Here is a 24,097-nt window from a genome sequence, read left to right as displayed (position 1 = left end):
TAAGCTGCTTCCTCTTTACTAAAGAAAAGGCTGGCTGCAGGATTCTATCTACCCTCTTTTATCAGCTTTTGTCAACTCCAGCTAGAAAAGAAGGTCACTGGTTTGCCAAGCGTCAGCCAGTGTCACCTCCTGAGTCAATCAGGATAAGCATAAAGAACAAAGATGTGGGAGGTGTTTTAGTTAAAAGGCACCAGGAAGGATGAGAAGAAATTCAGGTAATTGTACCACGCATTTTTTTTTTTTTTTTTGCAAAACTAATTAAGAAGACAGTGTTGGAAAAAGAGGGAGAGAGGGTTTAGAAACAGGAGAACATAGGCACGAACAAGACAGCAAGGTATCACGATTTTTTAATTCCGTGGAAAAAGATTATCAGCGATGCAAAAATAAACCAGCTGCAACAAGGCTGGTTGAGGGGAGCCTTGATTGGGAGCGGAGAAAAGGCCACCCACCCACCCACCCACTGTGATCAGAAGTGTGGCCAAGGAAGCCCCCCTCACACTATCATTTCTCACTCCCCATCCAAGCCAGTGGTGATCAAGTTCTCTTAACATAACAAAGATTTCTCGGTGGACATCTTACAAACTCTTCTTCGTAGTTTTCTTGATTCATCAAATCTAAGAACAGGATACAGAAGTAGGGAGGTGTATAAATGGCTTTATAAGAGAGACATCTTTGGAAATACTCGTCTGCTTTGCAGTCATGTCCCCAGACAGAAATTCACTGGAGGTAACTCAAGCCTAAAACCAGTGACACCCGAAATCATTCCTTTTAGAAGTCACCTGCACCTCTTTCCTTTTGCCTTAACATTGGCTGATCCAGAAATTCTGATCTCCTGATAAAACAGGGTATAGAGTCCACATTCTTTTCTTCAAGAGTATTTTCTTCAAGTGATTTCAGGAGAAATTTTCATGTTGCTTGCCATGCAGGCATAGGTTGGATATGAACTGATGTTTCCCTCAACAGCCTCAGAGCACCCATTCTCAGACAATGGAATGACTTTCCCCTGAAATGAGAATCCTTCTCAGTACTGTCTGCTTACACTGGTTCAAAGGTGTAACAGCTTCACATTCTCTCTACAAATAGTAAGCTATACTTCCTAAAATTTTAGTCTGGTTAAATCTGGTTAACCTGATCAATCCCTTTCCATGGCTTCCCACTGCCCTTGGGATGAGAATCCTTAAGATCATCTATAAAGGCCCGGATGTTCTGGCCCTTGTCTACTTTTTACCCTTATACTATAACCATTCTCGCCTCGCTCTCTGCACACAACCATCCTGACTTCACTTCTTGGCATCCTGGAGCTGCCAAGCTCTCTGGTACCAAGGGCCTGGCCACAAGCTCTTTCTCTGCTCTGAAATATTCTCTCACCACAGGCTCCAGAGCTAACTAACACCTATGCTTCCTTCAGCTCCACAATCACTTAGAGGATTCTTCCCTGCTCAAACTACTCCCTTTTCCTTTGCTTCATATTCTCACAGAACATTTTTTCTTTACTTCATAACACTTACCTTAGTTCACTTCTGTGAGTGGGGCTGGGAAGATTATTTGATTATGTATCCACCTCCCACCCCTACTTACGATAAGCTCCAGAACAAAGGTCCTATCTGGTTTTGCTCAACATTGGGTCCCTAGTACACAGATGCTCAATAACTATTTGTTGAATAAGTGAATGAATATATACTTGTTTCTGTTTCCTCTCTGCTCATTCACTCAACAAGTTGACAGCTCCACCCTTTCCCCTCCACTGCCCCAAATCTACTCTTTCAAAGGTCCCACTGATCTCCCAATTGAATAATACAATGCACACTTTTTAATCCTTAATTTCTTGGACATATATGACATATCTACAATTGATCACCTCAAAACTTTTCTGCCATACCAGATTCTCCAGGTTTTGTTCGTTTCTCCATACTCTGTCCTTCCCTCTATTGGTGTATTCCAGAGTTCTTCTCAAAACCTACATCTTCTCTCACAACACTCTCTCTGGTAAACCCATACTCTGGATTAAAATACTTACTACTGAGTCTCAAACTTGTAGCTCAAGTTCAGACTTGGCTCAAGAAGCAGGTGGATTCCTGATCCTGATCACAAGAGCCCTGCCCATCTCTCCAGTCTCACCCCCAGCACGGCCAGCTTTCTCTTTGTTTTTGTCTGCTCTCATCTGCCACAGAGCCTCTGCACATGGATCTGCCTAAAATACTCTTCCCTCATCACTACACCAAATTAAAGTCTACTCACTCTTCAGACTGCAGGTCAGGGGTAACTAGGAAAGTCCTCTCTGACTTTTTACACTGAATCTTCCACCACTAGCTCCCATAACATTGTGTCCCTGTCTTTTCTGCTACCCCCCAACACTGCAACTGTGCATCCATTTCTGTGATAATGTGAGGAACATTCATCTCTTCTATTAGTGGTGAACATCATGACGGCACATAAAAATCCTCAAACCAAGAACAATGCCCTGTATGTTGGTGGCACTCAACAAATACTCATTTTATATATTAACTCCTGCTCGATAGCTTTAGAAGAATGAGTACAGAATAAATGCAAAAGCACAGGCTGTGAATCAGGTAGATTTAACTTGGCTACTTTGCTCATTCATTCAATAATTCACATTCATTATTCATTAATCCAGTAAGAGTTTATTTATGAGGCCTTACTATATATTGGACATACTGTAAAATGCTCATGATCAGAGGTGAATAAAAGAGATACGATCCCAACTCTCAAAAGACTGGAAGCCCATGTGCACAGACCAGAGGTCAACAGACTTTCTTTTCTATAAAGATCCAGAAAGTAATTACTTTCAGCTTTGTGGGCCGTGAGTTCTCTGTTGCACTACTCACTTCACCATACTATGAAAGCAGCCTAAGACCATATGTAAATGAAGGAGCATGGCTGTCTTCTAATAAAACTTTACAGAAATAGGCAGAAGGCAGAAGATGGCCAGGGACATTGTTTGCCAAGCCCTGATAGAGACCAATGTTCCCATCTCTATTATGTTTAGTTCTCCTCTATGTAAAAAATATATAGTATCATGCTACCTTCCTTCTCCTTTCTAACAAGGTTCCATTCACTTTACCTTTTGGTTGTTTTAACCACTGCTTTCTTCTTATGTCTTCTAAGACTTCTGGAGTCAATGCTTTCATAATTTATTCCCCAAATTATTTTGAGAGTATCCCCACCTCCCATCATATTCCTCTAAAACTGAATCCCCCACCTCCACCAGCTCCAAGTGGCATCTATCTGAACATCCCTCTTTTTTGCTAAAATGAAAATAAATGAAACTCACAGAAACAAATGCAAACTCATTCCACCCACAGCTACCCAACACCTACAATGTCAGATCCACACTTGGCAGGGTCACATATAGGTGCTTCATTTCTTGGTCCCTGCTCACGTGTCCAGCTTCACCTCCCAACACTCTCTTGGTCCCATCTTCTACTATCTTGCATTTCACTGCGTCACACCAAGATCCAGAGTATATACTGTTGACTTGTCCCTTTCCTCATGCCATGCTCCCTGATCCCAGTCTTTGTTCTTTAAGGCTCCACTCAACATTAGCCACCTCACCTTCTTGTGCTGAACCGCAGTCTCTCTGTAGGCTCACAGTACTTCACCACCAGGCAGACCAACTGAAGCGTTCAATGTTAGAAGGCTTTACTAGTACTGGCTAATATTTATTGAGTTCTTTCGTACTTGTCCTTCAGAACTCCACTCAAAGGCAACCACCTCAGGAGCTGTGCTACATACCTTACATACATTAATTCATTAAACAACCACAACTCTGGAGCTGATTCAGGTGTTTCTGCTCTAACTCCATCTATACAGTCTAAAAAATGTCACCTTCTGCAAAATCACACACTATAAATACGAGGGCATATAGGAAAAGAGGTTCGGGACAGACCTCTCCAAACCTCTGGACCTTTGTAACCAGAGCATGAATAACAACAATCAGTAAACCCTAATTCAACATGAGCTGGTTAAATTTCTACTGGCACTTTCAGCCAGCTTCACAGACAGTTTTAAACTCTAAGACTCCTGCTTCCTCCCCTCAAAAGGTAGAGCATGGATGGTAAGTCCATCTAACAGAGAGAATTCTTTAAAAATTACAGAATCCTGGATATAAACTTTTTTTGTGAGTGATTGAGTCACTGTAAAGAGAAATATCTTAGCAGCTGCTTCCTCTGCATACTCATCTTCTCCGGAGAGTGGAGCATGGTGAAAAAGGCAAGCAGTTCTTGCAGCTTGGATTCCTCTAAACCTCCAGGAGGGGCAGATGCTTTGTAGACATTCTGCCTATTTTAAAGTCTTCATCTATGGCTAAGGCTTTCTCTTTAAATATGTAAAACTTGTTCTTGACTGCTTCAAACATTTACATGCTGTGGAGAATGAATTCAAAGGAATTCCCTGTTACACTAGCACAAGTTCTTCATTTACCAGTAACACTAGAGGTACTCACATTAAAGAAACATACTACAACAGGATGGCAGGCGTGGGGGGGGGGGGGGTGCTGCCACTGTGCCCATTTTACAGATAAGGAAACTAAGACTGAGACTACAGATTAGTTCACCTGACCAAGATTACTAATGACAGCTGAGATTTGAAGGCAAGATACATAATTCCAGATTTGTGCATTTAAGGAAGGAGGAATTGCAGTATCCCTGAATTCTTTTCCCAAAGAAAAGCCTTTGAGAGAAAACTTGCAAACACACACATACACACACTCTCTCTCTTCTCAAGAGAATTCAAATCAGTATTAATATATAAAACTAAAAGTAAAACTAATAAATCTATAGAAGTGAATCGTATACACCTGTCCTCACATTTGCAGATCAATCACTAACAAACATCCTCAGCCTCCACTCATTTTCTGTTTAGTAAAGGGAAGAAAATAAAAGCTATAAAACATTCTGTGACTACAAATTATGTCAGAAATGAGTTTTCATGTTAGAGATTTAGTAAACCTAATGATTAAATATTTAAGATGGATTTTAAGCAGTTTGTGCAAATAAACTCATATGGCAGCTCTGGGTGCATCCTGATCATCTAGTCCTAGCACATCTGTGCTGGGTCTCTGCTCACAAGGCCTCAGGAACATCTCAGAGACTCAGTAAGTGATAGCCAGTAGTGATACTGCTATTATTATAGGAAGTAAAACACATATAGGCAAAATAAAAGAATATCTAAATAATAATGCAAGAGGTTTTCTAACGCACATCCTGCCACCCTCAAGGAGAAATTGGTCACTGTAACTACAGTGGACCTGTAAGCCTTATATACACTGAGGTTCTTTGTCATGGTAACTGTTCTGTGTAGCTCATGCTTTAAAAAAAAAAAAAAAAAAAAACTAATGTTTCTTTCAAGGGCTTTCAAAGTCCTTTGTTGTCTTCATCTTACACGAATTAAATTGCAGTGATGTGTAGGTGGGCACTTATCAAGGAAAAAGAAGCGACAGACAGCTCATTGAATGTTAGGGGGCAAGTCTGAGACCAGCTGGTCAGATGGGGAAACTGAGACCCAGGAAAGCAACTACCCCAAGGTCATGCTACAGGTCGATGTTTGATTTCAGGGCTGTAATTTTAATTGTAAAGTAGCAAGTAGTAAGATTGGTTGAAGACAATGGCCTTTGGTCTTATCTCAAATAAGATAAGAAATAAGATAAATGGTTTATTAGCAAAAAATAAAGGTCAGTGAGTAAGCTAGTGTCGAGTACAGAACACTCAAGGTGACACAGGTTCCTAAAAGGCAAAAAAAATAAAGAGATAAGACTAAAATTTTATATATATTCTAAGAAATGGGGTTGGGACAGCAGGATCTTAGACAAGAAACAAAAGGATATATCATGTAAGGAAGAAGTCAAGTAACCCCATGGCAGGTGAGTCAAAATACCTGGCAACTAGAAAAAATAATTATGCAATTTGATTAACAATAAAAATTTCCTGAACAGAGATGTAGATTTCCATCAGTTTACTGGCTCTATAAAGCAGGTATTGGAGCTCGTGGATGAGATGCTGTGATTAAATGTATTTTGAACATTACCACTTACCTGAAATTAGTGATGCCTTCAAAAGTGAACTCATAAAATCATATATGGTCACTTATACCTTACCAGAGTCCCAGAACCAAAATTGCTGACTTCTCAGCTTGTAAGTAAAAGTTTAATCTCAGAATCAGGGAGCATTTTGATAGCCTAACATCTACTAAAAATTTTAAAATATAGCCCCAATTTATACCAGTTTCCTCAGAATTTTCTATAAGTAAAGATTTAATCTTTACTGTCAATCATCAAAACAATTTCTAAGTAATTTTAAGTAATGGATGTAAAGTAATTTCGGGGGGGGGGCAGTTAAAAACTGTGCCAAGCATCCCACTCTTCCGCCAAGAAAAAGTCCCTGTTAAGGGAACCTGTACCACCAGATGATTTTTAAGAATAAAAATTCCTTGCTGCTGAAATGTAACTGAATAGTTACCAGTTAAAAGAATCTTTATACATCCCATAGACCTCTGGAGAAATTAATTCCAGATCCTATGTAGAATCAATTTTCCTCACCTTTTGCCAAAGCGTTAACCTTTTAATCATTTCTCAAGCACCCATTATGCGGCTGAGTCACTAAGGACTTGGTATGTGTCCTTGGTTGAAATGCTGACAACAGTGATCAGCATTAATAAATACCATGCCAGGTAGAGACCCAAGTGCTCTGCAAGCATCATGTTACTGGCTTCTCACAGTAACCCTATGAATGAGGGTCTTCCATTATCCTTGTCATGCAGACAAGGGAACTATGGTTCAGAAAGGACTTGAACACTGCCAATCTAACTCCGGATCTCAGACCCTTTACCCATGACAAGAGGCAGAGCACGTAATTAAACACCTTTGGGTAAGTGAATTTTTTAAAAATATTTTATTTATTTATTCATGAGAAACAGAGAGAGAGAGAGAGAGAGAGAGAGAGAGAGAGAGAGAGAGAGGCAGAGACACAGGCAAAGGAAGAAGCAGGCTCCATGCAGGGAGCCCTACGCGGGACTCAATTCCAGTTCTCCAGGATCAGGCCCTGGGCTGAAGGCGGCGCTAAACCGATGAGCCACCCGGGCTGCCCTGGGTAAGTGAATTTAAATTGAAAAATGGTAACTAGGGAGGCCTGGGTGGCTCAGTGGTTGAGCACCTGCCTTCAGCCCAGGGTGTGATCCTGGAGTCCCGGAGTCGAGTTCCATATCGGGTTCCCAGCAGAGAGCCGGCTTTTCCCCCGTCTCTGTCTCTGCCCCTCTCTCTCTCTGTGTCTCTCATGAATAAATAAATAAAATCTTTTTTAAAAAAAAGAAAAAAGAAAATGGTAACTCCACCAGAAAAGCAAAATTTCGGTGCAGAAATTTGCCAGGGGCATCTTAGGGTTATTTCCAATTTCCTCGTCTTAGTAGGAGGAAGATAAGAACATAATCTTTATCTTCTGATGGAAGAAAAGTACACTTGATGGCTCCTATGTGAGCTATGTCTCTTTGAAGGCTGGACGTAGGTCCACATGCTGGCTGTATAAGCAAAGGACTCCAGCAACAGAAAGAGTTGGTCTTTCCTGTAGAGCTTCCAAAAATGAACTTTTGTTTTATTCCAACCAGGGGCAAGTTGGCCACATGCACTGGATATACTGCCTTCAGGCAGAAAACTAATACTGGAAGAGAAAAAAGAAAGAAAAACACTTTCTGTTGATGTCAATGCACCAGTTTAAAAGGCAAAGCCAAGACTATGGTCACGTCAGTAAAGACCTTTGATGTCACAGGCTGACCCATCAAGAGCCTGCTGCTTGTGAAATTAGAGATGTTAGGGTCCCTTGGACTCTGAAAGGCCATTTTGTGTTACCGTTTCATTAAGTCCAATTTGCCAAAAGGAATGTAGTTTCCAAAAGTAGAATTTATATAACACTTGATAGTTTAAAAGTTTCTTAAAAAGAAGTAGCTCTTAACCTTTCTTAAAAGTCAAATATCTTAAGGTCCCATTTGATTAGGAGTTGTGCTTTTCATTTTTATTAAGAAAATGTATAAAAGGGGGAAAATGAAATCCATGTTTTTTTATCAATTTATACTTCATCACAGCAGCATCAATATTTATTTAAAAGAGAGATATAGGGGATCCCTGGGTGGCGCAGCGGTTTGGCGCCTGCCTTTGGCCCAGGGCGCGATCCTGGAGACCTGGGATCGAGTCCCGCGTCGGGCTCCCGGTGCATGGAGCCTGCTTCTCCCTCTGCCTGCTTCTCCCTCTGCCTGTGTCTCTGCCTCTCTCTCTCTCACTGTGTGCCTATCATAAATAAATAAAAATTTAAAAAAAAAAAAAAAAGAGAGATATAGGGTATATATGCAAATGAGGTATAAATTTAGTTAGTATCTGTCGACAATGGATTTATTAACCCCTTAGAGCTCCTCCAAAGGCACAAGTGGTTTCTGTAGCTTAAAGTAGGAATCACTGTGTAATTTTAGAATTTCTTATTTCTCATCTCTGCGGGATTTTACAGGATTAATCTATTTTTATCAACTTTGCACAAGTATATGCATATAATGGGATGTACCACACACACAGAAGGCTCTAAAGAGCCACTGAGTATTTTGCAACTTCTTCTCTTTTTTTTTTTTTTTTTTTTTGAGACAGAGAGACAGAGCTCCAGCACATGCAAGGGTGGGGGGGAGGAGGGGCAGAGGAAGAGAGAGAATCTTGAGCAAGCTCCACACCTAGCTAGCACAGAGCCCAACAGACAGGCTGGATCTTAGGATCCTGAGATTGTAACTTGAGCTGAAATCAAGAGTCAGACGCTTAATCCACTGAGCCACCCAGGCACCACTATTTTGCAACTTCTACTTATCAATTTTACCTGAAAGCAACAACCACTTTGCTTGTCTTCCTCCTCCCCTCTTCTCAAATAAGTGCCTATGTATTGTACCACTGTTGGAAATTTGCCACAACTCTTTACATATTTACCATAGATCTAAGAAGCCCTAGAGGAAAGAAACTTGGTCGATTTTATTTGTACTAGCATTTCCCAATTTTCCTTAGGTTTCTTACAAATTAACCTCCAGACTTCCACAGCAGTGATTTTCAAACATAAGCATGCATTAGAATCTTCTAGAGGGCTGGCTAAAACAGAGAATAATGGCCCCGCTCCCAGAGCTTCTGGCTGGGCAGGTTTGGGATAGACTCAAGGAATTTGTATTTCCATTTTTTAAATATAGATATTATCAATTTATTTGACAGAGAGAGGGAGTGAGAGAGAGAGCAAGCAGGAGGAGAAGCAGAGGCAGTCTCCTCGCTGAGGAAGAAGTAGGATTCAGAGCTTGATCCAAGACCCTCGGATCATGACCTGAGCCAAAAGCAGACGCTTAACCAACTGAGCCACCCAGACACCCAGAATTTGCGTTTCTAGATAGCTCCCAGACATTGCAGGGGCTATAGGCCCCTCAGTCACACTTTGAGAGTTACTGAGTTACAGAATATTCTCCCAGAAACACCATATAGGGTTAAATTCTACACATATCAGCTCACGTCAAACTGAATAAAAGTTTACAGCAAGATTAAATATCCTTCCAGAATATTATGGCGTTCCCCCCATCTAAGGGATATCAACGGTCTTAGGTGTCAATAAAAATGGGCACAATGACCCCTATTCTTAATGCTAAATTATGAATTCTATCAAGATTATGCCAATTAATAAGTTGAAAAACTCTTGATGTATATGATTTTAATACAAACTTGGAAAGCTATTAGGAAAATTGTATCAACTATATAATGGCCGATGTGTTTATTAATTTACATTAAGATAACAAAATAAATAATAAATATTGCAAAAATATATAACTCCAAGCAAAGGAAATCATAAAATCTAACAACACAATGATTTTTCTTTCTGGAAGTCACAGCATAGTTAATATTTTTGCTCTCCTGACTTTCTTACTTGTTGTAATTGAACAAGAATGCTACTTTGTAGGCTTTTGGTATTATATAAAGAACAAATTAAATCTCTCCAACACAGATTAATTCCAGTATAATCAACTCATTGTTTGCATGAGGAGTAACGAGGTATCTAATAAAATATAAATTATCATTTTAGGTGTATTATTTCTGGTTTAATAAATGGTCAAAACTGGTATCAAAACAGAAAACTTGGGTGCCCAGTGAATAAGAAAACAAAGAAAAATGGTTTCACTGAATTATTAGCTGTGCTGAAAATGCCTAAAAATATACTGTAAGTTAATGGAGAAAAAGTTGCCTTAGCAACATGAGCATGGACAAAAATCATAAATAAAACCCCACCAAAAAAAAACTAGTTTTCAATAACCTACATGTTAATTTAGCTACTAATGAATTAATCATACATTAGTTAATCCTAGGATTAACCAATCTCCTTTTTCTTCAATGTCTTTTTCTGCATCAAGGACATTTTTATCAATGTTAAGATGCTTATATATTCCTAGGGTTTGAGACATCTTGAACACGCTAGACAGGAACTAGGTAAGTGTGACATGTCGAGGTTTGAAAAGAAATCGGGTTGAGAGCAGGAACAAGATGTGTGACTAACAAGTCAAGAGCTGTTACCGAGCTCAGGCCTGAATGGAAGGCTGTTGGCAGAGACAGGTCCAAATGCCACATCACCAAGGCTGACTCTTCACTGTGCTCTCCTGTGAGAGGCTGTTTTTGACACAAAATATCAACCATACATGAGGTATGTCAGCTAACGTGGGCTCCAAAGGGTTGTGAAAAGGAAAATCCCGATTAAATTTTTTATGTTCTCTTTGGAGGGGAGGAGGGAGGCCATGAGGAACCAATTGTATTGGGCAGGTGTCATGGAGGCACAGAAAGGTGTTAACATGGAGATGATATTAATTACCATATTTAGGTAATTAGTAACTAGAAGTTATTATCTCATTCATTATCAACAACAATAAAGCAGAATCATTTACTGAGCACTTTTCATCCATCTGACACTGTGTTAAATGCTTCAGGTCTGTGCTAACACAGAGGCTGCAGACCACATGTAGCTACTGATAGTGCTGGAAATGTGGCCAACAATGTGATCGAGGAAATGAATTTTTCATTTTTATTTCATTTAAAACCAAATTTAAAGATGATACCCAATTTTGTTATCAGAAATCTTTTAAATATATTTGAGACAACTTGGATATATGAATCTACTTTTTCAACTGTAAATCTCAGAGAAGCTAAACACAGGTCAAGTAATTCTGATGAAAATTTAGCATCAAATTGAAAGGTATTTGCAGATGTAAAATACACACTTGGTTTTGAAAACCTGGTATGAAAAACCTAGTATGAAGACTTAACTACAAAAAATAAAAAGAGTGAAAAGATCTTGTTAATAATTTTAATATTGATGCTATCTTAAAATGATAATACTTGGGATATACTGGGTAAAATAAGATATATTATTAAATCGATTTTCCCTGTTTCTTTTCAGCGCTTTTAACGTGACCACAAAGAAACTTAAATTGCCATATGTGGCTCACATTCCACGTCTACTGGGCAGTACTGATTTAGGTGAACAATCTCATTTAGTTCTCATGAAAACTTCTCCGGAGCAGGTACTAGGACCTCCATTTCACAGATGAGGACAGTGAGGCTCAGAGAGAATAATAAACTTGCCCAGTCTCCTAGTTAAGTATTGGTACCAAGCTGATCCTAGGTTTTCAACAGGGAAACTGATTATGGTTGCATCCCCAAAGCGTAAAGAAGCATACCAGTTGGCACGAATGGAAATCTAGCATCCAAATAATAATTTACTGCACTGTATGTATGTTGAGACTACCAGGCTGAAGTCATAAGGTTCTGTACTTCTCATAAATTCAATCTTTTCAGATTAACCTGCCTGTCATAAATATCACCAAACACTTAACAATGCAGGAGGAGCAAAGGCCATTACTACAGCCTGTCTTACCAGACGAGGGATTCCAATTAAATTCCATCAAACCACACTGAGCCGATACACTTTGACAAGCACCTCACATCCAAAACCTCCAAGAGCCTGGAATTTTTTTTTTTAATTTGCTCCTCCTTTCTCTTCTTAAGAGACAAAAGAAAACCCACGAAAATGCTGAATGGGGTAAAAGCAAACACAACAAAGTTAACAGGGACCTATAAAATGGCCCTTCAGAATTTGTAAAAACACAAAAACAAGAGGGCGCATTTCCATCACTGCACAATATCGCTTTTGTTTAAGAGCCAAGTCTCAGGCTTGAAACGTGTTGGTAATAAATCAGCAGGCATTATTTTAAATCAACTGGTTTTATGAAATAAGCCAAGAGTTGAAAGAGGCAGGACTAATTACCAACATTCCTTGATGAATTACTTAGCGGCGTGTGCTAAGTCAATGTGCGTCTACGTCTTGATCCCCAATTTTATCCCATACTTATTTCCCAGGAGGTAAAAAGAACATGTGGCTAATTAAGGCACCGATCTCCACAGCCAGAAGTACTCAAGGTAAGATTTCTTTCGAAAAAAAGAAAAGGTTCTTTGCCTGGTACTTATTAATCTAATTTTTACTACTTCACTAGAAAAACAGAGCTAATCTTGTCACCTTTAGGCAGTCTGAACCACCATGCAGTGCTCAGAAAAAAATGTTACATATTTGTAATTTAGCCAATAAGAATTTCTTAAGCCCTTCCTAACCAGCAGGAATGTCTCTGGTTTGTCGCTTCTAATTAAGTCTCAACAAAATTTCTAGCTCCTAAATTTTAATTATACAAAACTCAGGGCCAACGGGGGAGATTACAACAAAGCTATGCCTGGTGGTAAGGTAGCAGAGATCTGAATTTTGCTTTTCATGTCGGGCCTCTTAACTACTTTTGAAAATTATTCACAACCTGGTGATTCAAATTCTTTTCTTCGTTTTTAATTTTCAGGACCGTAGTATACCTTGCTATCTTTCCTGCAGGAAAGGCCATGAGAGTTACAAGGATGTGTGCAGGTCTAATCAACTCATCCAACAGAAGAACTATACTCAGAAAGTCGGGAGTGAAGAGAACTTTGTCAAGGCTCCTCAATAAAATGCACTGGAGACACTCACTTTAATTATATTAAGAATGCATGCACACACTCTCCTAATAAAAATATAAAGCCTTTGACCACCACCATCTCCAATCCCAAACCCCACTCCAGAGGTAACTAGTAGAAACAGTTTTGGTATAGATTTATCTAGACCCTTTACTAAAATATCATTTTTTAAAAGAATGATTTTAAATCAATTCTTTTTCTAAGACTACTCTCTAACACCCTCTAAGACTACTCTCTAACAGCCTCCTACTTCATCTGCTTTATATACTTCCATTTTGATTCATCCTATGTGTGCAACGTTATAAATTAATACACAAATATATCTAACTTCATAAACAAGGTCTGAAAGACTAGTGTATTGTCAAGGACTCCATTTTCCTTAAAGTTGAAGATGATATTCAAAGAAGTCAATAAAAAGAGACATATTCAGGACAAGAGCTAATAGTCTAGCACTGATTGCAGCTATAACCTTGCACAAAGCCATTATGCTGATTTACATATTTTTAAACACAGATCCCGCCCACTTATTTTAGTAGGGCAATGGTAAAATTAGATTGTGCTTACACATGTCCATAATCTCTGTTGTTCAAGGGTGTATTTATAGAATGTGGTCTTTCAAATCTAAGTCTTTCCTCTCATTGCAGGGAATAAGTAGGTAACATTTGTGAAGACTAGTGACCTTTCTGTATAGTAATATAAGATTTATTACAGCTGACATTATTCACTTAAAAGCAAACTGAAAAATAATCAGAATTGAAGCTCCAGTTTTAAGTGTTAAAAGCTATAATACTGCAGGGGACAGGGTAAGGAAAACTATAAATGCAACCATAATTTCAGGAGAAAATTCGTATTAAGAGATTGTGTGAGTCCATCAAAATCAATATTTCAAAAGCAATTTACTGAAAAACAAACACATTATTAAAATATACATAGCTATAAAGGACATGAATTGTGATAGCTTGAGTCAACAGAATCTTTAGAACATAGGTGATCCTGAGTTATGATTTTTGAATGTTGTCACAGAAACTTTCAATATAGTGGGTTTTTTTGTTTTTTTTTTTTTTTGTCCAATAGTGATACTATAACTAAACCCTAAATTGCCATTGTGGTCAGTGTGGCTGAGCACTCTTTTTATACAGTAAGAATACATCCAGATCTTTCATATGGTATATCATGGAGACTCAGGGATCCACTCTAATTATTCAATATAGATGGCCTCTTAATAATTCTAAATGTGTCAGATCATGTATCCTTCCATTAAACCTACAAAGCTCCTCTATAGCTTCTGAGTGGGAGCTCCCACTCTGCTCTAACACATTCTGTTATTGATGATTCTTCAGAAGTGTTGAGTATGCCCTTGCATGTCCTTGAGCTCTATAGAAAATGCAGAGGCAGCACGGGATGTGGTTATAAGTAGATAGGGTAGGGTGGGAGCCTGTGCCTCAGTTTCCTCATCTGGAAGATGAGGCCTATTCTATGCAGCCCATAGTGTTGCTAGAGGAATAAATGAAATAAAGAATATGAAGTATTTAGTCAACAACCCAATACAGCTGATAATCAATGTCTGTATAGTCACGGTCTTTCCTCCTCCAAGATGCTTTAGGCAATACTGCATTGACACCAGTAATCTCTTTTTTTTAATTTACTTATTTATTTTTTTATTAAGTAAACTCTATCCTTAACATGAGGTCATGAACCCAAGATCAAGAGTCGTACGCTCTACCAACTGAGCCAGCCAGGCACCCTACACCACTATTTCTTTTTAAAATTTTATACTGTGGCCTGAAGCTGTGTAATAAACATCTGCCACAGGTCCAAGGCTACCATGTCACCTGAGAGAATGACACTGTTACTTCTCCCTCCTGAAGTTTCTCGGGCCATTTACTCTAAGTGGGGTACTACATCAATGGTTAAGCAACTTGAGCCATGGAGTCTAACTGAGTGGGTTCAAATGCAGACTGTATACCTGCTTCCCCAACTTTGGATGAGCTGCTTAGCCTCTGCCTCATTTCCCACATCTGTGACATAAGGATGCTGGATATGACAAGCATGAACGATATTCCAACAGTTTTCCTGGGGAGACAAAGATGGACTGGAATGTAGGAGTCCCATTTATGAGAGCCTCGGTAAGTGTTCTCTAAACAAAGAGAGGAGTTGAGCAAAGTGCTAAGCCCTCCACAGGAATGTTTCTCAACCTTTTTTTCATCATCACCTCCCTTAGGAGCCTTTTTGAACAGTTTTTTCTCCAAATTGCCTCTCCTCAATCTCACACCCATGAAATTTTAACAGGCACCTATATAAACTTTATATACTAAGGTCCTTTAGAGGCCCAAACCGCTATAACATCTATGACTTCTTGCCCTCCAAGGACCAATCCCTGCCCTCTGAGGGGCAGGATCACCCTTGTTAAGGATGCGTCCTCGACAGATCCCATCACATTAAAAAGAAATTACCATTCAGAGCCAAATAAAAAAAAACCCACTTGAATTGTCAATCCTAGGCCCCAGACCTTAATATTCTTCATAAGATGCCACCCTAACCTCCACTAGTACTGAATTATGAGAACTGCATCAATGAACAAAGACACATCTATTAGCATGGCTTCTTTTAACAGCAGGAAGAAAAGGAGCTGAACAGGCACCCGCTCACAATCCACAAGATGATTTCAGTGGTTGCAAAGTGGCTCAGTGACAAGATGATAAAGATCCTTGTGCTTGAACAGAAAGTGTCCCTCCCAAACCTGCAAGGTCCAGGTGTCGCTGTGTGCAGCTAGCCTATCTACAACCTAAGGAACTCAAATCATCCAGATTCTATTTTATCCCTCGGCCACATAAAAATAGCATTGTGGTCATACAAGGAGAAACTGTTTACATTTTGTGCTTGTATTGCCACATGAACAGGTGATTAGAGCTGATATTTCAATGTTTTCAGAAAGGTGGAATTAATTCATACACTTAGCTGTGTCAAGATTAAATATTTTGTTTTAGATGGTTGCTGCTCCCCATGGGCCTGCCCATTTAAGCGGACCAGGCCTATAAATTGAAGCAGAAATTACTCTCTTCGCCAGCATTTCTAGTTATTAGTCATTGAAAGCAGTGCAAATGAAAACAACATCTCAAATTAATCAACATACATTTACAGATATTCTTACACTACTTAGCCTGTGTTAAGTTTGATTTTACCAATGTAAGACAAGTCAATGGAGCACCTTCCTGTGCCAGCCCTGAGATGACTAAATCCTTACCCACAGGGGCTTGTAAGCAGCACGAGAGGCAAATGGTTCATCAGTCAATGCTCATGGAAGCTAGCACATACCTGTAACCCCTAAATGATCTAACTGCTTTCCAAACACAGAGTAAGAAGTCCCCACTCTAGGAAGAATAGTTTAAAGCAAGAGACTCATAGTAGAATCCAGAAGAAGAATTTCTATTTCTTTTGCTTGATTTGTAAACATGAACAAAGAGAAAGACAAGATTTACGTCTACCTGGCCAAAACTGCCTAATATATTTCTCCAGAACTCACTCCCACAAAAGGCAATTGTGGAGTGGGAAAACAGCCGAGGTCAGAGAGTCAGTATCCTAAACCACTAAGCACAGCTCCTTCCAAGGAGCTCGAGGGAGGGAAGAGGTAAGAGGGAGAGAAGAAGGTAGAGTTTTTGTTGGATTTTTCTTCCCTGCTGTTAAATTTGGTTCCATGTTAACAAACATGATCTACGATTTTTAAAAATCAGTAAAAATGAGTTTTAAAAAGAAAGAAAATTATCTTATGTGTCACACTGAACACATCAAAGTGATACAACCAGGAGACTCAAAGACCCTGTAGGCAAATGAAGTCTCTGGGAGGATGAAAAGCTGTTTGAACCTGGAGTATGTTTGCTCCCCTCTGAAGAAGGATGTGGCCTTCCAGACACTAAGTTTGATCCAAAAATGAAAGGACACCAAAGTTTATAAATAGTTCTGAAATCAAGGCTTACAGAATATGTATGTCACACTGTCTAGAGACAAAAACATACGATGGATCACAGATGAACAAGAATAAGTATGTGACAGCTCACAGACTATAGTACTAGAAGAATTTGTGGACGTCCTTTCTTTTGGGGGCAGCACCTATAGCAACAGATTCCCTAACTAAGAGGAACAATCCAAGCCTATCTGAGACATGCCGTACCTGTTCTTGCTTTCTGTGGCCACCATGATGCAAATTAGGTTCTGTATTCCCAGCTAAATAAATCAGGAACAAAATATAAATGCATAGTGGAGTATGCAAATAGTCTCTTTCACTAATCTCCAATCCACCAACCCACAGGAACTCTACACACCTTTTTTCATGTTTCTGTATTAACCTAAAGGAGAAGCAACACCTTCAAAATTCTACACCAGGTATTCTTCAGGAGTTATGGACAAAGGCCAGCAATTCAGTCATCCACCTTTCCCTAACTAATGAAATCTCATGGAATACTGAGTGTAGAACAAGGTGAAAAGGAAGCAGGACTTCTATCTTAACTCACCAGAGTAACTATCTGAATGGGAATCCCGTATTATTACACAATCAAGTAAATTGAGTTTACAACATAGTGGGCCCTGTCAAAGTGTTTGTAGACTTAATATACCAGCAAGCACCATTTCAAATTTTGTGGCAATCTGCCCAACTTCTTGGATTATCCAAGATAAAAAGGAAAAAAAAAATAGTCTTGCAAACTACTTAAAATAGCCTGAAGTTACAAAAATATCCTTTTTCTTTTCAAATTCATAAAACCTTTCCCCCAAAGCAGAACTCAAAATTTCAATGTACCATCCAGTCCAGAGAGAACACTTTGTCTTTAAATTTTTTAATTCCAAGGTGAAGAAAAGAAGGGGATGGAGGAGGGAAGGGACAGCCTTGGCAATTCCCTACAAAATTCTGAACAGAGAAATGTCTTCAAAGTATAAACTAATGTTTTCAAGTTAAGAGCAGTCAGAGCCCATGTTGTGTGAGGGAACGAAGGGAGAAATTCTGATGAACCTGCCAGTTCAAAATCAGAGCAACCAGGTGCTCCTCCAATCAGCCAGCATTACAGATGAGACCGTGAAACACAAGCCTGGTGAGTGTGCAGAAGGTAACACACTGCTTGGGACTGTGATGCTTCTTTAGCTATGGGACCTGACATGTATCCGCAGGGCCCACTCCTGGTTTCTCTGCTTTTGTTTGAAAGAAGCTAGATCAAACTGCAAAGCTATGATTTGCATGACTTCATGTCAACGAAACCCACCTGTAGAAGACACTGACTGCTTCCATTATTGGTTCTTGATGACTTTCTTGTTAATTGATAATTTGAAATACAAGGTGTGTTCACTATGATGAATAATGCATTACATACACTAAGTTCTGGTTAATTTATGATAAAGAAGCATCCTTAAATTATAATACCCAATTGAGTCAGGTTGTTTTTAAGAAATCCGGGCAATATACCGAATACAACAGTAAGACTAATCAGTCCATATCACCCAACATGAAAATCAATAATAAGAAGAAAGCTACAAAGTAATTAAATATAGAAACAAGAAGCTAATCCCACAAAGCTTCGCAATTTACACACTAAATGGTGAAAATGTGAGGAATAAGTAGTAATGCAAATTTCCACCCCCTACTCTGAATTCCAAAGACTGGCCTTAAGTTTACAGGAAGCTGTCAACAATTTTTAAACATGCTTTTTAAGTTCCATTTTTTAAGCCTAACTCTGCCAAGAAAAGGAATTAACCTGAAAACATGAAACTAGCTTTTCAAAATCATTCAACCCACTGATAGTAAAATGTTGGTAACGAGTTTGTGTATGTGATCTATCAAGTTCTCAAAAACCAGTAGAAATGGGGAGATTTAACCAGGATTCTCTAGCACATGCTACTACATCTGACTGTATACATCTACCTTCACTGAGAAGCAGGTATGTCGGTTTAGCAATTTAAATTGTCAAAAATGAAATGAGGAATTTACTCAGGCTACATTATGAAAAAATATTTATTCAACAGAATCTGTATCATAATGTAGTCAATTACTATACCCACTAATTACTCATTCCTTGAAAATGTATATTCGTAGAAAAATGGTCCAAGATTAAGCAAATTAACTGTTTTTAATATATTAACCATTTAAGTTTACAAAATTATGCTTATAATTTAAAAACATAAAAAAGAAAACAAGACCATGTTTCTCTCACCTTTCTATAATAAATATTTCATAATATCTTTACATAAAAAAGTTTTGAAAATAAGTAAACTATTGTCAAGTACAAAGTCCTTAATTATCTAACACCATCCCCTACACACTATGGTCCTCAAAAATATTATTTCAATTTCTTAGAATGTCATTTGAGAGGAAATTACATATTTTTATTTAGTCTTTTATCAAAGGGTAATGTGTCTAAAACATCTATCAAACCCATCTGCATTGCTATGCCAACTATACTTTCTTTTTTGTATGACATACTTTTCTACTTTATATGCTGAAGTATAAAAATGCACAAGTTAAATAAAGATAAACTATATTCAGCTTGAAATATAGATATACCAATTGCTCATTTTTAGTTAGATTGGGACTCCTACTTCTAATAATTTATTTGTGCTTGAATTTTGGACATTTTTCTGTGATACCTAAATTGAAGATTGTAGCTCAAGCCACTGCTACCAGGACACAGCAACATATGAAGAAAAATGGGTATATTATTCAAACCACATGGTACAGATTTTCATTCTAAGCATTTTCAAAATAACATTTTAAGTAATAAAAGCATTTAGGAATGACACTCATTTTTAAGATGATACAGAGATGGTATTTCAATGCATCTGCATGGGTGATTTCCGCACCATCACCTGTAACTGCCTTAAAGAAATACTGATTGCAATTAATATACTTTAACACAATATGAAACACTACCTTTGTATTGGACACAAATCACTACTACACAAATCCATGTCATCTCTTCTACAATATATCCTTCACATTTAAAAAGTGGACTATTAAGGTGAATAAAATAGACATATTTCTCCACATTATAATTTAGTTCATATAATTTTAAATTCATCTAACTTTAAAAGGCATAGACAAAACAACTGTGATTCCTGTGAACACTAGACCATGTAAATCCTAAATTTATAAAAATTTAATAATTGTCAATTTTCACCTTAGCAGAACAGAAAGATTTAATGCATCATCTCTTCCCAAAATGCTTTTACGGTTTTATGAGGGTGGGGGGCAGGGGAACAAAATATCCATTAATTGTAGCAATATCCAGAACTTCAATCACATCAGAGTAATATTTTATGCTAAACTCTTTGGATCTTTTTTGCCTCACAAAATTTCTGCCTTTTTTTTTTTTTCAGGGAAGAGCTTCATTCTTTCATAACTATATTTTAAAAGTCTATGCAATTTACTTTAAATTTGTTTTTCAAGAATCTTTCCTAGTTCCTGGTAAGAATCATACATTGCTTCCAGTTACAACACATCATCTCTCTATTTACTTTAATTGTCAACTTTAAATAGTGGGAGATGTTTTTTTCTGAGCACACAAATGAATGCAGAGACCAACAATGAATCACCAGTGTGTAAAGTTCACATTGTTTAATGAACAGTAACACTTTGGGACTCTTCCGAATGAATCAATTAGGTGATTGGGTTAAAAAAATGTTCTTTTAAGTAAAAAAAAGTTCCCTTAGTTTCCTTTTAGCTTTCCTTGCATCAGTCATATTTAAGAGTTGGAATGTTTATCTTTAAACAAGGAGTACATCCCAGTGTGATGTGGAGGACACATGTGTGAGATGGGATTCTATTCTTAGACTTGTTACAGTTTTCCCCAGTAATTAGGAAGCTATATGTCCCTGATAGAATGATGCTAACAAGCTCCTGCAGTTTCTACTCTAACAAGAAATCAAAGAGCCCCCAAACAGACCACTTCAGTTAAAGGATTATGCTTTCTGGTTATTAAAGTGAAGAAAGCTCTCCTACAGTTTTATCCCAGAAGAGACTTTCTAAAACAGTCAGATTCCAGAGCCAAAATTACTTACTAAATAAAGAAGAAAATTAAAGGATCGCCATGGAATGTTTGGAGGGAAAAAATACATGAAGTTACTAGAAGAGATTCATTTCAGGTAACTTGTACATTTTGAAACTTTCCCAAAGAAAATAAATTGAAAGATATCATTACAACAGACACCTATTCGCACCTGCTATTTCTCATGGAGCATCAACACTCTTCCTCCATTTAGTGAGGGCTACTACTAAATTTGCAGTTACTTTGCACCCTTCTTCGGACATGCAAAGTCATGTAGCCTTAGTAGAGTTGGCATCGACAAGACCAATACGATTCAGATGGGTTAACCTGACCAAAAACACATTCCGGTAAACAAAATACCTAGGAAATGGAAAATGTTGGTCTGGAAGAGGGCTTGGCCCAACGGACAAGAGTGACACATACCTTGAGGACTTCCATCGGCACCTGGGTGGCAGAGGGAAGGGTGGTGGGCACGCTGACGTTTATGGCTGGGGTCTGGCTCACAGGCACTCTCTGTTGCATGAACTGGGCCGCCTGCAGCTTCTGCTGCTGCTCCCTGCGCTCCTGCTCCTGCATTTGCTCACGCATGAGTTGCTGGCGTAGCAAGATGCGTGATGTCATACTGGAGGAGCTTATCGGAGGCTTGGAGGCCCCAGGATGCTCCTCGGAACTGCTGTGGGAAAACCAAAAAAAAAAATAAAAAAGGGCACAACATTTAGTTTCCTAATGAGACCTTTCGTCTGCATTTCGGGGGATATCCTAAATTGTACCAAACTATGAAATGATCCTGTGCAAAGATAATCAAGTCGCAGAATGGTATGCCACGTAATTGAAAACCAAGAGGTGACAGGATTTAAGTCATTAGGAGTTGAATTAAAATAAGTCAGCTTGATTGCATCTAGGCATTTTTATCATGAGGCTTAATTTTTTTTTTAACATTTTATACCACATACTACTCATCACCACCAAATATAGCGCCACCATATGAAGTGCCAAGAAGCAGTGCGTCTTAATGGCACCCAGATTTCCACATTTAAAAATAAATTGCTTGATTTGCTTTTTCATAACTGAATCTAACCAAATAACTACTCCTACACGTTATCTAAATTCCTTGAAGAGGTCTACGATGTTTACTAACTTGAAATCATTTAAAGGAAAGGTGAACTTTATCGTGAGGAAATTCTGTGAGGATATGGGAAATAAAAACCATTAATGAAAGAAACATTTTGACCAGAATGTGAACACTGGGCTCAACTTCACACTTCGGGAAAGGGGGCACAGGACGAGCTGGTTTGACAACGCAATTCTCTGTCTGGTTTTCTTTGTACCGTCTTTTCTCCTGATTCATCTTGGCAAGCTCTCTCCTACATGTGTCTGCGAGTTCCCCATGCGGCCTACTTCTAATGGTTTTGGTGCTTGCTCTATCCAAAATTACAGAAAAAGCTTAAACACTAGTCCTAAGTTAGGAAGAAAAGACTTCCTAATTTTCCTAAATATGGGTTGCAACTGCTTATCTTGCCAGCTCTACAGCATCAACAAGTTATTAAACCTCCGTCTGCCTTAGTTACCTTATCCGGAAAAGAAGGATAATAATAGTTTTTTACACACTTACTCATTTATCAAAGAGAGCGGGTTTAAAAATTTGTTACATTTACTTATATTTTATGGCCTTACCTCTTCTGGATTTTGTTAAGATTAAATAATACATAAAATAATGCACATAAATTGCCTAGTACAACAAGTGACATATAGTACTGCCTCAACAAAGGTTTGTCGTTACTATTATTATTAGCCACAATTTTTCGTTATTTCCAACAATATGGTTTTCTTAAAAAAAAAAAAATCTCTGCTTAGGCCAAACAATTGCAAAACCTTAGTACCTAGAAACAGACAAAAAAGTAACATTTGAGAAAATATTCACTCCCGAGGAAATCACTCTTCAAGGGAAATATGTGCAGCTTTAGCTTCCTTCCTTGAGTATAAACCCCAATATTGTCTTTACTTTCCAACAAAAGGCAAAATAAAGCCTTTAAGCCATTGGCTGTCCTTATGAACTCCTTAAAAGAGAGGAATCTTTAAACTCGGCAGGTAACAAAACACACTAACAGATGAGGAGATGTTTGTGTTTCTTCCTCACACAGTTCCAGAAAACTACATGATAAAAATCACGCCAGCAGTAAACTCACTACTCACTGCAGGAAGTGAATTCAGGTCATTGTGCTATCACAATGTATCACAATTTTCATGTAATACTATGCAGCCACTCAAAATGCTGAAAAAATACATTTATGGTTGGAATAAAATCTACACAATATAGCATTCCTAGAAAAGCCAGCTTCAACAAAAAGTATTTGGGGGTACGACCCAGTTAAAAAAAAATGTTCACCACCAGAAAGAGTTTACTGACAATGTTAGTCTGAGATATTGCTGGCATATACTATCACAAACTTTTAAGAGACACATATTAAGAAAAGCATAAGACAAACAATATTATCAAAAAGCTGTAATATTCTTCAGACAACCTGACTCAGAAATTTCATCAATGGACCGTTTTCCTAAGAACATAATTCAAAATGTGGAAAACCTGGCATTACAAAGCTATTTATAAATTGCAAAATATTCCAAACCACCTACATTTCCCCCCTATTATGAGAATGACTAAGTAAAATATTAGGGGAGATATTGATCAAAAGGTACAAACTTTTAGTTATGAGACCAGGTTCTTGGATCTACTGTTCATCATGGTGACTATATATATATAGTAATAATACTGTATCGTACCCTTGAAATTTGCTATGAGAGTAAATCTTAAGTGTTCTCATGGCAAAAAAAGGAAAAGAAAGAAAGGAAAGAAAAGAAAAAAGGAAAAGAAAAGAAAGAAAAGAAAAGAAAAGAAAAGAAAAAAAAGAAAAGAAAAGAAAAGAAAAGAAAAGAAAAGAAAAGAAAAGAAAAGAAAAGAAAAAAGATAGCAAGTAATTGATGGTGTGCTAATTAGCTTGACTGTAATTATTTTACAATGCATATGTAT

General features: G+C 38.1%; 1 protein-coding gene across 8 annotated transcripts in view; it reads right to left on the bottom strand.

Annotated features, from left to right (window-relative positions):
* The window catches only part of MITF (melanocyte inducing transcription factor), a 216,128-nt gene that overhangs the window by 66,717 nt on the left and 125,314 nt on the right, over positions 1 to 24,097 (bottom strand). For 5 of the 8 annotated variants that reach the window (XM_041762248.1, XM_041762250.1, XM_041762255.1 and 2 more), the window contains exon 2: positions 21,493 to 21,742. In XM_041762248.1, the coding sequence (XP_041618182.1) occupies positions 21,493 to 21,742 (250 nt within the window). The remainder of the gene's footprint in view (positions 1 to 21,492; positions 21,743 to 24,097) is intronic. The other 3 variants (XM_041762249.1, XM_041762251.1, XM_041762253.1) reach the window with 1 other exon arrangement.

Source organism: Vulpes lagopus, chromosome 7, assembly GCF_018345385.1.
Source record: "Vulpes lagopus strain Blue_001 chromosome 7, ASM1834538v1, whole genome shotgun sequence".
NCBI lineage: Eukaryota > Metazoa > Chordata > Mammalia > Carnivora > Canidae > Vulpes > Vulpes lagopus.
Note: the sequence above shows the minus strand (reverse complement) of the source record. Positions and strands in the feature narration are given on the sequence as shown.